Source organism: Engraulis encrasicolus, chromosome 24, assembly GCF_034702125.1.
Source record: "Engraulis encrasicolus isolate BLACKSEA-1 chromosome 24, IST_EnEncr_1.0, whole genome shotgun sequence".
NCBI lineage: Eukaryota > Metazoa > Chordata > Actinopteri > Clupeiformes > Engraulidae > Engraulis > Engraulis encrasicolus.
The window spans coordinates 22112019-22129518 of NC_085880.1; the positions used below are offsets into that span (position 1 = coordinate 22112019).

Here is a 17500-nt window from a genome sequence, read left to right on the forward strand (position 1 = left end):
TGAACTCAATGAAGAAATCGCATGTTTTCAAGTAGTTAGCGAGATACGGTCGTATTATTATTAAAATATGATTGGAAATTGTGCCTGGGGTATTTGTGACAAAGGTACAAGTTTCCCCGCGATGTAACAGGTGGTAATCGCTTTTCCTCTTTACCTAAAACCGGACTACTATTACTAGCAGCTGGATAGTCTGCCAATTGAAGGGTCTCGGCAGCCTCACACTCGACACACGGATCAAAAGCATACTTTGTGTGCTCCGATCATGCCACCATCTCATTTGTGTCACTTTTCAGTAAGGTTGTAAGCAAACCACGAACCTGTTTCAGAGTAGGATTTTGGATTTCTGACCTAATTAATGAAAAAACACCGCTAGCAAAGTTACTATCGGTCACGGCAGGAGTGTTTTGACTAGCAGCTGATGGACGTGATTTTGTTAAGCTACTGAAGATATAAACGCCAAACGCTAATATTACACATTGCTGTGGTAGCTTTGAAGAGGACTACAGCCATCAAGTTGTGTGATTTCATTTTCGTCTAGCAAGTTTGAGTCAGGGGTCAAAAGATATGCGAGCTCGGCTTACCATGGTGCTGGTTACAATGCCTATCGATACCCATAGAAGAGCCCATAACAGCTGTGATGCATCGCATGACCGTTCAGAAAATAAATACTTATATTCACAATACTATGAATGTGTTTTTTATTTATTAGGAGTGAATAACTGCTGCGATTTGCAGTCACTGCATAAATCACGTTGATGTCTCAGCATTCAAAGTTTATCTGTCCGACCTAGCAACTGTAACTAAAGAGGGCGGGGCTTAGCCAAAGGCGAATTGCACCCGTTGCGACTAAGGCTGTTTCTCCCTGTAGATTTGTGTTTCGGGTGATCCCATCCTCAGTGCAAAAAAAAAAACCCCAGAACAAACATTCACATTGGTTTAAAAAGGTAGTGATATAGCACGGCATATGTGAGATCATTAAAAACCCACTTTATTTGGACATCTCTTCTCAAGTCTTTTGCGAGCTCCAGACTTTCTGACTTTGTATTACTCTATATTCCAAGCCAACGCACCACCACATAACTAAAGCCATATTGAAAGGCGCAGGCCCTCTTTTTGAATTCCCTGTAGATTTGTAAATAACTTTCTAGATTTGTACAATAGGATGGTTATGTACATCTGGGGAGACGGCACAAAGGAGGGGCATTGTTAGATTAGGACACTTTACAGCAGAGTGAGGGAGGATGTTTTCGTTCTTCTTCGTTTCTCCTGACTGCAATGTAGTGCTTTCAGCACTGAATGTTCATCACATGCTCCTTTGCCACATACCTCAAGCTGGAACTTGAGGTTCCCCCTCATGCTCTCGAAGAGCAGGAAACACACCCGTATGGAGGCAGAGTACAGGTTGATACGGTCCACACTCAGCAGCTGTAGGATGGAGAGGGGAGGGATAAAGAGCAAAACTGGGGGTCAAATTCTGATTCAGTCCTTGGACGCAATGTGAACATCTTCGGAGAATGTGATCGCTTTGTGTGTTGATAATCTTGAACGTGTGTGCGTGTGCGTGCGTGCGTGTGTAAGTCTGTATTTATTACCAGGCCAGAAGGGCCAATGGTAAACTGGGACAGTGTGTGCATGTACAGTACAGTACATGTATATGTGTGTCTATACCTGGAATAGGTGTCTGCAGAGCTCGTCCTTGACCAGTACCAGTAGTGACTGGTAGGGGGCGATGTGGGCGGCCTCCAGGGCCACTGTCAGCAGCTGCAGGCCCATGTGCATCATCACGTCAGAGTTGTGGCGGTCATGCGGATTGGTCAGCGAGATCAGGAAGCGGAACAGCTCCCTCAGACAGGGCAGCCCGTAAGGAATGAGTGCTGCACCTGTATGTGGCACATACACACACAAGCACGCACACAGGGGGACACACACCCGTGGACACACACACGCGCGCGCGGACACACACACGCGCGCGGACACACACACACACACACACGCGCGCGCGGACACACACACACGCGCGGACACACACACACGCGCACACACACACACGGGGATACACATACGCAGACACACAGACACACACACTAGGGTTGAGTGACACAGGACCCCCTCATGTCTCTGGATCAGCTCCAGCTTCCTCCAGAGAAAGTGCTGGGACATGTAATGATGAATAGGGTAAGAAATGTAATCACCCTTTAATTATGAACATAGTGCTGTAGATCATGCCCATAACAGTCTGAACACTGTACCATCTTTCATTTCCATCTTTTACAACATTACATTATGAAGATGATTTTATCCAAAACGACTTACAATCAAGGGCATAATCATAGCATACATCACTTAGTCAACACAAAGTGCAAAAAAATACACAGAATACAGTCTTGAGTAGAGTACACACACCCACGCAGATGTCCCAGGTCTGAGCCAGCTCAGGCATTCGTGCAGTCAATAGTCAAGAAAGAGAAGCTTGAGGATCTCACCCTCTTTCTGGGTGGACTGGGTGAAGCGGACCCCTCGGGGGTTGACGTAATCCATGTCGTGGACCGAGGCGGAGTCGGACCCGTCGGCCACCGAGTCCCGGTCTTCTAGAACCTCGGGGATGGACTCCACTGACGTCGACTGGCCACGCTCCACATCACACTAAAGAGACGAAGACGTGCAATAAGGCTCAAAAAGACACCAAGACGTACAATAAGGCTCACAAAGAGACAAAGACGTACAGTTCTGCAATTACGTCATATGGGCTATATTTCTTTGTGACTGCGTTCAACAAACACTTGTAGGTCAGTTGCATCGACAACATTTGAACACACTCGCTCACACCCAAAGCACACACCACTACACATTACATTACACTGCTGATGCTTTTTTTTATCCAAAGCAACTTACAGATATTACAGGCCATGGGTTACAGTCAATAGAGCAATGTGGGGTTAGGTGCCTTGCTCAAGGGCACTTCAGCCACGGACGCAGGTGTAGGGAGAGATAAGGGCGGGATTCAAAACTGCAACCCTGTGAACTACAGTCCAACTCCCTGACCATTACACCACGGCTGCCAAGTCAGTACACAGTCAGCCTCTACCTGTGGGTCGGGTGCGCTGGGCTCTGCGGAGGGGCTGAGGGGGGTGGTGGCGGTGGAGCTGGCGGTGTCCAGGTCGGACAGGTCCTCTCTGGAGGTGGTCTTGGAGCCCGAGTCCAGACCGCTGTCCGTGGCCGGGCTGGAGATGGACGAGGACACGCTGTCCGACACCGGCAGACCCGACTGCTGCTGATCCACACCTGGCAACCCTGCTCAGCCACACACACAGATACAACAGAAACCAGTTTAATACACACTCACCCTGGCAACCCTCGGCCAAACACTCAGATACAACAGAAACAGAAACAGTGTGTTTATTACACACACTCACCCTGGCAAACCTTCTCAGCCCATCACTCAGATACAACAATAACCAATTTACTACACAGGTTAATGACGCTTTTTCAGACATCAGGTGGTACCACCACAGATATGGCCCATAAATTACTCGGTAATTGTTAATTAATGTACTGCAATGAATATGCTTCTTAGATAAACCACGAAAAACAAACAAACAAACAAAAAATGTATCCATGCAATAGCGGCATTAGCTGCGGTTGCACCAGTCGGACGTGTGCTACTACTAAAACGTCACTGACCCACAAGCAGACCTGACTGCTGCTGATCCTTACCTTTGGACGCACGTTAAAACTGTCTAAATTCAACAACCCATCAGGATTACGCCGTACCAGGGTATATTTTGTGGCTGGAAACAGCTTTTAAGGTCTTACCTGATTGGCTGCTGTTGACTGACGGCTGGGTGGAGTCTGTTAGGCCTGACGAACTGCGTGCCATGTGACGAGGGGGGCGGGGCGAGCGCTTCTGCTTCTTCCATTTAGACGGCTCACTCATCCCACCTGCACGCATCTTCAACTACACCACACACACACACACACACACACACACACACACACACACACACACACACACACACACACACACACACACACACACACACACACACACACACACACACACACACACACACACACACACACACACACACACACACACACACACACACACACACACACACACACACACACTTCAGTGAGGAGAAAAGCTCACCTGCTAAAAGAGACCACAAGACATATTCTACACACTAGATTGGCATCATCTGGCAAGAGGATGATTATGGCAGACAAGTGGAAAAAGCAATGGGCCACAGAGCTGAGCAGCACATATACACACCAGCACATAAAACGCACTTACGCACGCACTTACGCACGCACTTACGCACGCACTTACGCACGCACAGTCATCAGTTCTTCATCATCTACATGACTATAAAGTCAGGTGCTGGTATTCACTACTCTCTAGGCAGTAAGTGTAGCAGTTTTGCTTCTGTCTGACTGTACTGTATTTCGGGCAACTGTTTTTTTTTGACGATGTCTAAGCACATTTAAGGCCTGTGTGTGTGGTTCTGTGTGTGTATGGTTGTGAGTGCGGATCGTGTGTAGGGCTGGGAATTGCCAACAACCGCACAATGCAATACCCATCATGGTACAAGGGTCACAATACAATAAAAATGGCAATATATGTGATACACGAAACATGATGCATTGTGTATTGATTTTTCTCACGCTGGATAGCAATCCAATGCCAGAACGCGGTGCCGTTGCAATGTAATGCTGCATTTGAACTCCTTCACAGTGTTAATTTGTGACAGCAAATGCAATAGTTGATATCTACAGGCAATATTATTTTTCACTTCTAAATAAGAATAAGTGTGTGGACCTCTCTCTACTGACTAGGCTGGGAATAAGCACACAAAAAAACCTTCAGCTAATAAGTCTCAAGATACAGGGCTCAAGATGGGATACATGTATTGTAGAGACTAGACCCAATACGATATACAGTATATTGTCATGACAAAAAAATGCATGGTGGGTAACTAGGTTTGCGACTCTTAGTTGTTGATTGAAAGTTGGTGAACAAATGTCTGTCCTTCTATGTAAGGGGTTGTATACATGGTAGAGTTGACAAAAAGATACATTTTGACTTTGGCAAAAACCCACCCACATTCTACTCATCAGTTAGCTTACACCCCATGCTGAGGAGGACTAGGAAAGGGGAAGAGGGAGCAGAAGAAGGGAGGAAGGAGAGAGGGAGAGAGGGAAGAGGGAAGGAGGGAGGAAGTGTTAAGAAGTAGAGGGGGAGGAGAGGAAAAGTGACGCTCTGTAACTGTCATGTCTTCTTACCTGCACTCGTTTGTTTTTCCATAAGATATTGTAAGCCTCAGGAGAGAAGGGGCAGGGGGCAGGATTAGTGAAGGGACACTCGCTGCGTGCTCGTACGCGCACACACACAGACACACACACCCTCACACTTGCTGCTTCAATCAGAACAGCAGGGTGCACTGACACACACGCATACAAACACAAACACACACATCCATGTCATGCCACCCACTCCCACACAAAGGACCATGCACTGCGGACAAACACAAGAAACAACCTGACAACCTGGTGTGACGAGAAACAACCCGATGCATGTTTCAGAAATAAACACACACAAACCATGCATCTACAACAGACGGTACGCACACGAAGACAACTACACACAATGGCATGCATCCCAACATATTCAACTCGTGATGACCTGGCCCAAACTATAACTACGGCACTCACACTCAGGTCTGTGCACAAGCACGCATACGAGCACACAAGCACGCGTGCACACACACACACACACACGTGTAAGCACTCACTTTCAAAGGTTCATTCACTTTCATTCTGTCTATACAAATCTGCAGTTACTGATCTGTTCCACCCGTACCTCTGAAAAGATCTACTAAGCCTTTCCACTACCCTTTGTGTATAATTATACTGCGGTGGCTAAGGCTTTGCATATCTAAGACTCCACTAAGGTCTGTCTACTAAGGTCTGTCCCCAAAATCTGTTTCTCAGAATGCTGCTGTGTGGCAATCCACAACTACTTAAGTCAACATGTTTTAGTACACTTACGAATCAATTCACTTCGAGCACAAGTATCTATAGACCAGCAACGTCGTGCAATTGAAAACATGGCTTCTGTTCTTGGGCTAAACTCATGATCCTTAAGTGGACAAAATGTCCTTGCGTTGTCAGGGAACTGACTCGTTTCCTGTGCAATGTATCTCAGAGTGCGAGGCCTAGGCTTGTATGGCGATCTGGACTGATGATGGATGCTTAGTCTTGCTATTAGGACAACAATTCAGGCATGCCAAGACTATCCCACAGACATGCTTCTTCCGTTAGCATTGTTTAGTTGATGTAATCAATGACATACAAGAGGAGAAGTCATTTGGAGATGGCGATGGACAAGTAAGGCAGGAGGATGCGTGTTAAGACATGGAGCTGCTCATTTTTCTCTTTTCAAAAGGACCACCGAATGACCCACATAGCGCGTACCAGATACGAGGGCAGATCAGGGACAGTATCATTATTACAGGGTTGGTTTCAGTCTTAAAGTGACGATTCAGAGGGCAACTTTTTGAGCAACATATTTGGGTTACGGAGCTCTACAAAGTTAGCCTGGGCAAAAAGCCAACTGTTGACTCCGTCAATCAGTCTGGCAAAAGCCATGAGGAATCGGTCTCCGTGGAGAGTGGTAGATGGTCTGATCTTACTCCATCATTTAAATTAATTGGTGTTCCAAGCTCAAATTAAAACCCATATTGTGCCTTATTAGCATGCCTGTTACGATATAGCGTCGCAAAAGCAAACAAATAACAAAACGAAAGTATGGCTACCTTAACCAATCAGCAACGGAGCTCATGGGTGAGTTCCGCATCATCACTCTCAACTGTTTGCTGATTGGCTAAACACAGAGAGAACCGAGCTCGAGGCTTTTGCCAGACGATGTGCGGAGCCAAAATCTTTGGGTGGAGTACATAGGATGGCTTTGCGAGGCTACTACAAAGTTGAATTCACTGTCAATATGACACTTTTATCAAGAGAACTTGGATAAGCAGCAGACAACTGTTATTAATCATTCTATCAAAAAGTTAAGACGACATTGCTCAAAAAGTTGCCATGTGAATGATTACATTTAGGGAGACTAAGTTAGAGTAACCTCTTTACTCTGTACTCTTTGAACGGATAATACCTTCTTGTTTGTGTAAGAATGATCATTCTACAATTGCCTCAGAGTTGCTTACAGTTCTTGAACCAATCTTGAAACCAATTTCAGCTTATGGCACCAACAATCCTTAGATCTGGCAATGGGACTTGAGCAATACGCTTGGCAATTAATCATTGAATTGGATCACACTCAATGATTTATGCTGTGATTGTGTCTCAAGTCCTTCTGTCACTTCTGGAGATCTCTCGAATTAATTCAAAATTGTTGATGTTCAACTCTAAGGCAGCTGAATGGTAGGGGGAATATATTACAAAATATGGGTGTTTGTCTATTATGACCTATGGCTCTCATTGAGTATGCACTACGGAGAGAGTGAGCATGGGTTAGCATGTAACACCAGCACACCTAGCAGTATCAGCATGCATCAACCCCTCAATGGTGCCAACTGGCTAGCCATGCTACTCCAAGGATTGCCAAAGCATTAGCAGAGCACTGGTCACAGAGAGAGAGAAAGTGTGAGAGAGTGTGACCAGTGAACAGCAGCCAGAGCCCAATTTTCTTTACTTAGCAGTACCCTCTCTAGGCCTGTCTGATTGGTTGGCTTAGGCTGCTCTGCACCAATCACATCTTGAGCGTCCAGGAAACAGCCTGGCATCTGGAAGGAGGGGAGGGACACAGTGAGCTGGGAAGGTGGGAGAGGGGCGGGGCTTGTCAGGTGAGCAGTAGGTTGAATGATGCGGCTTTGGCAAACTGGAAAATTGTCCAAAAGTGTGAAATGACAGGCACAGCGATCTTGATTGAAGTTATTTTTTTTCTTTCAATATTTTCTTTGGTAAACTGTGAAAATGTGTGACCAGTCAAAATGGAGGAGGTAGGTTTACAGCAAATGTACACAGTCGTTGATGACCGATATGTAAAGATGCAGAATTTGAAGACGCCTCTGGCCTATGTTGGGCCATGGATGAGGGCAACTCCGGGGCAGGTATCTGAGTTGAGGCAAGAGGCAGCAGACAAGAGTCTCTATATCACTAATACCTGCATCAGGGCAAAGCCAAAACTGGAAGACAGGGCCTCCCAGTAAAAATAATAAATAAATAAAATAAACACAAGACACATTGGCTTATGACGAGCGGCCCTTGAAGCCAATGTCAGCTATGGAAGGTGATGACTGACTGAACAGCCAATGGTAGATGATTACTCATGGTTGAGTGTGGGGCAGGCCATGGAGACGAGATGAAGGAGGCCAGGAATAGTAGTCAGAGAAAAAGAAAAGAAACTAAAGAAATAAGAGCAGACAAATGGGGAAAAAACTGAGATGATCACCGCTGCTGTTCTCCAGCATGTTCACTGGGGCTTCTTACCTTCTTCATGTTGGTGCCCACAAAGCTCTTCGCCTCTTCTTTAAACTGTGGTAACCTGAGGAAAAAACCCATCAACATTATATTAATAAACATGAAATGTGGGCCCTACTGTGGCTCAAGCGGTAGGGCACTGCATTGTTTCACCGGGGACTCGGGATCGATTCCGGCCCAAGGTCGTTTCCTGATCCTCCGCCAACTCTCTCTTCCACACGCTTCCTGTCACCATCTCACATTATCCTATCAATAAAGGCATAAAAGCCCCTCAAAAATGTGTTCATGTAGTATTAAGTGAATGAAGGTTGTTTTAAAATAAACAAACAAACATGGAATATGGCACTTAAAAAGCTAAACTCTCCAATAGCTGGTTTGCAGTCCAAAATTCAATTATGTTGCTAATAATACAGAAATTCGATTACAATCTATGCTGCCCATGGTGCTAGAATTGTACCTCTCACATGGCAATCAAAATAAACAAGCTTGTTACTTACTATTTTTTTTTTACACAATCCTTTGGAAAACTTTGGAATGCCCATTGACCTTCTAGAATCTAAAACCACCACTTTTGTCAAGTGGCTATATACGTGATGTAGGTTCAAAACAAATGTGACTTCTGTCTGGTGTGTGTGTGTGTGACCAACTATATGAATGGAAATAACCCCCATGAATGTTCAGAATTCCCACCAACTGACTGGTCTGTTTAGGCTGAGTGTGCAAACCACAGCTTAACTATGGTAATAATGATGAGTGAGTGAGTTTGTGTGATTTTAAGGTGCAATACCCTGCTTGCCAGCTTAAGGCATGCCTCTACTCAGTTCTGTTTTGAAGCCGTGTGTGTGTGTGTGTGTGTGTGTGTGTGTGTGTGTGTGTGTGTGTGTGTGTGTGTGTGTGTGTGTGTGTGTGTGTGTGTGTGTGTGTGTGTGTGTGTGTGTGTGTGTGTGTGTGTGTGTGTGTGTGTGTGTGTGTGTGTGTGTGTGCACGTGCTTCTGTGTGTGTGTGTCTGTGTGTGTGTGTGCGTGTGCATGCATGTGTGTGTGAGCTTGTGCACTTGTGTGTGCGTGTGTGTGCGTGTGTGCGTGTGTGTGCGTGTGTGCGTGTGTGTGTGTGTGTGTGAAGGGGTTAATTTTTGGGAGGTTGTTTGTATGACGCGCCGGGCGTTTTGTCAGAACAATCATTCCAGCCTAGGGAGCTTTGCAGAGGAGGGAGAAACAGCTGGCAGGTAAACAAGAACCCCCCACCCCTCTGTCACACACACACACACACACACACACACACACACACACACAACCACACACAACCACACACAACCACACACAACCACACACACACACACACACACACACACACACACACACACACACACACACACACACACAGTCAAACAAACAAGCAAACAAAGCCGGAGGAAAATTAATTTGGGGAGTCCACATCACAGAGGGATCCTGGGAATAAGCCGCACCAGGAGCCTGACATCTCTGTTGCTCTGGGCCGGTGACCCCTGACCTCTAACCCCCGACCCCCAGTGGTGGGAAGCGGTTGGAGGGGTTAGGGCGGTTAGACATAAATGTTCATATAAACCCCTCATTTTACAGTAGAAAATGTGTGGACGTTCAAAAACACAAAAAAAAAACTCAGGCGGAAAAATGTGGACGACATAAGAGTGAAGTGTAAACAGACAAGCATATGCGCGCGCACGCACGCACGCACGCACGCACACGCACACGCACACGCACACGCACACGCACACGCACACGCACACACACACACACACACACACACACACACACACACACACACACACGAAACCTCTTGTGCGGAAAAATTGTGGACATAAAAGAGTAAACACAGACACGCACACACGCACGCGCACATCTGAGAGAGCTGAAAGAGATGTCAGGAAGAGGGACCTGATAGCTTGGCAGTAATTGAGTTCTGCGCTTGCACGTTCTGTTATTGGATGATCTGTGGGTCCAACAGATTAACATGGCTAATACTCTCAAGCAGGCAGTTAAGCACACTACGGAGCACTTCAGCCCTTCAACTCAACGCTGGACACACACACACACACACACACACACACACACACACACACACACACACACACACACACACACACACACACACACACACACACACACACACACACACACACACACACACACACACACACACACACACACACACACACACACACACACACACACACACACGGAGAGAGAGGGAGAGCCAATCTCTTCATTACTTTCAATTCTTTATTGCTAGGGCGCTGCACGAAGGTGGAGAGTAGGCCATTGACCAACGGCACATTAGGGCTTTGACTTGTGCCCCAAAATCATAGTCGAAGTTCGTTTCTAAATTAAAAACGATATTCGAATATATTCAAATATTTATCCATATTTTTTTACCATTAAAATTGCCCCAGTTAGACCTGATGTCAAGCTGAAGTTGTCCCCCAGTCAGTGACTAGTAAAAGGCTATTCCAACCAGAGATGTAGCCTAATGGCCCATTAACAACATGAATTCAACCAGCCATTATTGTTTAGCGATCGTTCAGCACTTACAAGAAGACGGTACTTAGAGGTGTGAATGCAGATTAAAACATGGCAAAGCTAGCAGCCATGTCAAACGTGTAGCCCAAGTTAAAATTTGAATTGGACCATATGGGAATCATGAGAATTGAGCACACAGCACCAATATCAACAAATATGTATTTATTTTCTATCACTAATGACGGACATTTAGGTAGTGTGTTTGTAGGTCCAGGTAAGATGACTGCTCTCGTCTAAAAACGAACATTACACAAACTAGCAGTGCGCTAAAAACATGCTAAAAGCATGCTAACAAAATCATCACCTGGAGTCTGCCTGATATGACACCCAGACCAACGAAGCTAATTTGGTCAAAATCCAAAAAACAAGAAGTTATTATCTTACTCTTGGCGTAATCACAGGTACTTGTGGGTTGAATCACATAATTCCAGAAACTCGTCAACAACTCCAGAAAGTAATGTGATGATGCTTTGTTTATTAATTATAGCCATTCACTTGAATGGAACTCTGCAGCACTCATCTGCTTGTTATGCGGACTCTGGGGGAGACTGCCTGCCGCAAGTGTCCTGCTACGGAACACGCACGCGACTCTCCTCAACACAGCTGTAGTGATTAACCAGCCATGGAAAAAATAAATTGAGACTGTGAATTGCGATGTTTACAAGGAAATGATTTTAATCAATAACAATGAAATACCCAAAAAAGCAATACCCATGTCAGATTCGAATATTAATGGCCAATTCATATTCGTTCGAATGTCTCGAATTTTCTTAACATTCGACTTATATTCGAATATCGAAGTCAAAGGCTTACGGCACATGTGGGAGATTAATTTACGACAGTGCAAAGAACGAGAGGGATGGCACCTATAGCTAAATGAAGGTTTTAATGTCAAATTCATTCCAAAGTCAAGGTGAACGTATGTAGGGAATGACACACACAGTAAAACTTACTCAAACTAGTTTCATCACAGAGAAGTGAAGCATTATTAGCTGGGCTCAAACAGTGTAAAAAACTCTGTTATACAGTGCAAAAGCGCACTGTTTATTGCAGACAAGGACTCGTGCCCATCTAACAACTTCCATAAAGGAAGAAATAATAATTTTGAAAGAGGTATGATGAGAGATATTTTTACTGACTGACATCGGTCAACATGACCAGTAAAACCATTTCCTCATGGCTTGGGATTGGTTAACCTGACCCATAGACCCCGCCCCCGTGGCCCTGCCTGTCCAGGTGGCTTGTGGGTAGTAATCTGCTAATTGCCGGTGTCTGATGGTGAGCGTAACTCAACCCCGAAGAGCAGATTTAACCTACAGCTGCTCGAGTTACCGAGCACTGATTAAACCAGGCGGGCTAAAATGGACACACACACGCGCGCACGCACGCACGCACGTGCACGCACACACACACGCTCTCTCTCTCTCTTCAGCCTTGTCTTTTTAATCTCGCTCCCTTCTCTGCCTCTGAATCCTATCTCCCGATCTCTCCATTCTGACACATTGGCATATGTGCTCTCTTCAGAACAAAAAAAGCAATCATGTTAAAAACCAATCACGTTGTGGGCTCTCTCCTGTTCTTTCTGAGTCTCCCCCTCTTATCTCGCCCTATCCCCATCCCCATCCCCATCCCCGAATCCTGGACCCTAATTGCTTCTCCGTCACGTTGTTCTTACCTGGAGAAGAGCAGCTGCACCATGTCCACTAGTGTGTGTTCTGCGGACTTCCTTAGGAGCTCTGAGAGAGAGAGAGAGAGAGAGAGAGAGAGAGAGAGAGAGAGAGAGAGAGAGAGAGAGAGATAGAGAGAAGAGAAAGGGGGCAGAGAAATGCAGAGAAACAGAGAGACAATGTTTAACCCCTTAAGACACTACCCCTGTTATAAATGAGCTGTTACCAGAATGGCAATGACCAAGTCGTAACGCATTACTAAATGCCCTGTGCACGGTCATACTGGTGTAGTACTATGGTAGTTTTTTCAGTAAATATTACAATGTCCCAGTGGCAGGGCAGTGTCTGGTAAGGGGCTACAATGAGTGCATTTACTAACAAGACAGGAAAATGGTGTCAAAGTAGGAACTCATACTTGAGAAGTTGGCAATATCAGTGTCAGTAGATTTTTTTTTTTAATAACACAGTAATAACACAGTTATGTTTCTAACACAGTAAATAAATATACTGAGCATGCCCTCAATACATGTCTAAATGACTATTCTAGGTCACAGGATGGCTGGTAATAATTCAACATTGATCAAAATGTCTGTGTCCACTGTCCTCCCATTGAACTTCTTACATTTCCTTCCATTAACCCATTTTAGCCTGAGCCCTTTTTGGGAAAAGTTGCCCTCTCCCTATTAAAACTTCAATATCTCGGCCTCTGAAGCACATAAAAACATGAAATAAGTTGCATTTAAAAGGTAGAACCTTCATTTTGACCTTTGTGCATTCGGCTCTAACATACCCACATTTTTAATAAAACAGCTCAAATCTCAAGAACTTGGGACACAATGGGTTAATGCATATCTGAGCCTTGTTGAGCCAAGTTGTGGCCTCAGCTCTCCATGATGCTCTCCACATACAGGTGTTTGTGAGAGTGTGCAGTTTGCATTAATTATTTCATTCATTTATTTTTCGTGTGCATGTGTGTGAATGTATTGAAGTCTAGGAGTGAGTGCATGTGTTTGCTGATACGCATACGTGTGTGTGTGTGTGTGTGTGTGTGTGTGTGTGTGTGTGTGTGTGTGTGTGTGTGTGTGTGTGTGTGCATAAAAGTATAGGCCTGAGTGCATGCGCTTGCTTCAGCGTGCCTGTCTGTGTGTGTCTGTGTGTGTGTCTGTGTGTGTGTGTGTGTGTGTGTGTGTGTGTGTGTGTGTGTGTGTGTGTGTGTGTGTGTGTGTGTGTGTGTGTGTGTGTGTGTGTGTGTGTGTGTGTGTGTGTGTGTGTGTGTGTGTGTGTGTGTGTGTGTTAGGGATGGGATATCGGTATCGGTATAGGGTTCAGATATCAACATAATTCAGAGATCGGATCGGAATTTTCCCAAAGTATCGAAATTTTCCCAGGACTGACATTGAGCCAGGTGTAAGGTTAATTTGAAGTCATAACACTTGCATATTAGTTTTCAGGGTGGGATTGTTACTTTTTACATGTTATTGGTTTCCTGTTCTTCTGACTTGCTTTTCTGATCAAATAGCCATCTTGGGCCTACCTTAAGTTAAAATCCATGCATATATGATGTTTTGGTATTGAATTGGAGTAGTATCGGTATCGGCAGATATCGGATCGGAAGTGAAAAAATGTGTATCGGTGCATCCCGTGTGTGTGTGTGTGTGTGTGTGTGTGTGTGTGTGTGTGTGTGTGTGTGTGTGTGTGTGTGTGTGTGTGTGTGTGTGTGTGTGTGTGTGTGTGTGTGCATGCATCCCTCACCACTGAGTCTCATCTCAAAGCAGATCCTGAAGCAGGACTGCATAATCTCACACACCGACTCGTTGGTCAGATGGGCCCCAACGGGCGTCAGCAGCAGTGTCCTCAGGACCTGTCACAGACACAAACACGGACGGACACACACACACACGGACGGACACACACACACACACACACGGACGGACACACACACACACACACACACGGACGGACACACACACACACACACACACGGACGGACGGACACACACACACACGGACGGACGGACACACACACACGGACGGACGGACACACACACACACACACACACACACACACACACACGGACGGACAGACACACACACCCGGACGGACGGACACACACGGACGGACACACACGGACGGACACACACGGACGGACGGACACACACACACACACACACACACACACACACACACACACACGGATGGACACACACACACGAACACACACACACACACACACAGGGACACACACACACGGACACACACGGACACACACACACACACACGGACACACACACACACACGGACACACACACACACACACACACACACGCACACGCACACGGACACGCACACGGACACACACACACGGACACACACACACACACGGACACACACACACGGACACACACACACAATTAACAGATCCATGAAGTGTACTGAAAGACATCCAAACTCTGGCATAGTGTGGCTGTGCTGTAGCATCTTTGTGGTGGGAACTGCTGTGGAGTCTATTCCTGGGCAGGGAGATGAGAGCGGGGAATGCAGATGAAAGACATGCCTGACGTGCCCCCGCTCACGCTCTCTCTCTCTCGCTCCGTCTCTCTATCTCTCACACAGACACGCACGCGCACGCACCCATGCCCCCACACACACGCACCCGCGCACGCACACACTTTAACCTTCAAAACAGCTCATTAAACCCACCAATACTGCTCGCTCGCTACATGTGTGTTTATGTAGGAAGTATGACTGTGTATAGGTGGAGTGTGTGGATATGTAAGTGAGAGTGCCTGTGTATGTGCATAGATCACAATGAGAAAATGATATGAGGAGAAGGGGACGTGTGTGTGTGTGTGTGTGTGTGTGTGTGTGTGTGTGTGTGTGTGTGTGTGTGTGTGTGTGTGTGTGTGTGTGTGTGTGTGTGTGTGTGTGTGTGTCTGTGTGTGTGTGTGTGTGTGTGTGTCTGTGTGTGTGTGTGTGTGTGTCTGTGTGTGTGTGTGTGTCTGTCTGTGTGTGTCTGTGTGTGTCTGTGTCTGTGTGTCTGTGTCTGTGTGTCTGTGTCTGTGTGTGTCTGTGTCTGTGTGTCTGTGTGTGTCTGTGTGTGTCTGTGTGTGTCTGTGTGTGTCTGTGTGTGTCTGTGTGTGTGTCTGTGTGTGTGTGTGTCTGTGTGTGTCTGTGTGTGTGTGTGTCTGTGTGTGTGTGTGTGTCTGTGTGTGTGTGTGTGTGTGTGTGTGTGTCTGTGTGTGTCTGTGTGTGTGTGTCTGTGTGTGTGTGTCTGTGTGTGTGTCTGTGTGTGTGTCTGTGTCTGTGTGTGTGTCTGTGTGTGTGTCTGTGTCTGTGTCTGTGTCTGTGTCTGTGTCTGTGTCTGTGTCTGTGTCTGTCTGTGTGTGTCTGTGTCTGTCTGTGTGTGTCTGTGTCTGTCTGTGTGTGTCTGTGTCTGTCTGTGTGTGTCTGTGTCTGTCTGTGTCTGTCTGTGTCTGTCTGTCTGTGTCTGTCTGTGTCTGTCTGTGTCTGTCTGTGAGAGACAATTACCTGTAGGATCTTCATGAGTACCACCTCGTCGCTGGCAGGGTCGGTGCCAACGAAGCGCGCGTGTGTGACGGCGTCGGCCATGTTCTCGATGCCCTCCGCTGCCCCCTCATGATTGGAGTCTGCAGAAGAGAGGGCCAGAGCCACGACAACCATTACAACAATCATCCTCACAAAAACAACACTTCTGTGAGGGTTTTCAACATTTTTTTTTCTTTTTTTAAAAACTCAACACGTATGAAGTTCCTATGCACAGCCAGTGTTCAGGTGGTCATACGTAATCCAGATAACAGAAGAAGAATCACTGCACACTGGTGGATTCTTCTCCTTTTCAATTTTTTTTATTGGTTGGGATAGTGAAGCTTCTGACAGGAGAGAGACATGGGGAAAAGGCTGGGAAATGACCAGGGTCCTGATAAGATGCCCATTTTTGGTATAATATGGCAAATGGCGTGTTTATACGACACGACAGCACCCCCACAATCAGATTTTCATGAACATGGTGAAACATCCAACACTACAGGGTCACCTTCAGCCCCTAGTGTGGGGTGATACCGACAGAGGATGAGTGTGCTGTCGGGACAGTTAGACATGTTAAAACACCAAATCACGACCAACGATGACACGCATACCGCAACTGTAAAGCTCACATCAAACAAGTGATGCATGGCGTGTTGTAGACATACAAAAAAGGGCACATGTTAAACTGTAATACTTATGCAGTCAGTCTGTGAAACTCCTGCAAGACCAAAACAGTAGTGTGTGAAGTTTGAACATTCAGGCCTTCTCTGATTTGAGCCGGTAACCCCCCCCCCCGCCTTGTCTTCACCACTCACTCTGCCCAACAACCCCCACCCCCACCCCAATCCCAACACTCAATCTCCTTGATGGAGGAGCCTACATTTTAATCTGCAGTTGTGTCAGTCGTAGAGGTGGGGGAGGTCACTGACGTAGAATTGGTTTGGGGTGTGTATGTGTGCATGTTGCGGTGCCAAGGAAACACACCACTGTTTTGAAACCAGAGAAGGCTCAGGCGACGCAGACAAGTCGGAGCTGTTTTCTTTCCCAGCGCTCAAAAGCCCTGCATTTTATTAGCGCACACACGCGCGCACACAAACACGCACGCGCGCACACACACACATGCACAAGCGTGCACGCGCACACACACGTACGCACACACATACACGCACACACACTCGCACTTGCACACGCACGCACCAGCAAATGAACGCATACTGTGCTTTTGATCAATA

General features: G+C 46.3%; 1 protein-coding gene across 6 annotated transcripts in view; it reads right to left on the reverse strand.

Annotated features, from left to right (window-relative positions):
- Positions 1-17500, reverse strand: part of gbf1 (golgi brefeldin A resistant guanine nucleotide exchange factor 1) — a 119322-nt gene that overhangs the window by 29705 nt on the left and 72117 nt on the right. For 3 of the 6 annotated variants that reach the window (XM_063191381.1, XM_063191383.1, XM_063191380.1), the window contains exons 5-14: positions 16251-16369; positions 14474-14582; positions 12730-12790; positions 8509-8563; positions 7722-7802; positions 3814-3955; positions 3086-3291; positions 2484-2643; positions 1669-1880; positions 1327-1425 (exon numbers count right to left, since the gene is read on the reverse strand). In XM_063191381.1, coding sequence (XP_063047451.1) covers positions 1327-1425; positions 1669-1880; positions 2484-2643; positions 3086-3291; positions 3814-3955; positions 7722-7802; positions 8509-8563; positions 12730-12790; positions 14474-14582; positions 16251-16369 — 1244 coding nt within the window. The remainder of the gene's footprint in view (positions 1-1326; positions 1426-1668; positions 1881-2483; positions 2644-3085; positions 3292-3813; positions 3956-7721; positions 7803-8508; positions 8564-12729; positions 12791-14473; positions 14583-16250; positions 16370-17500) is intronic. The other 3 variants (XM_063191385.1, XM_063191386.1, XM_063191384.1) reach the window with 1 other exon arrangement.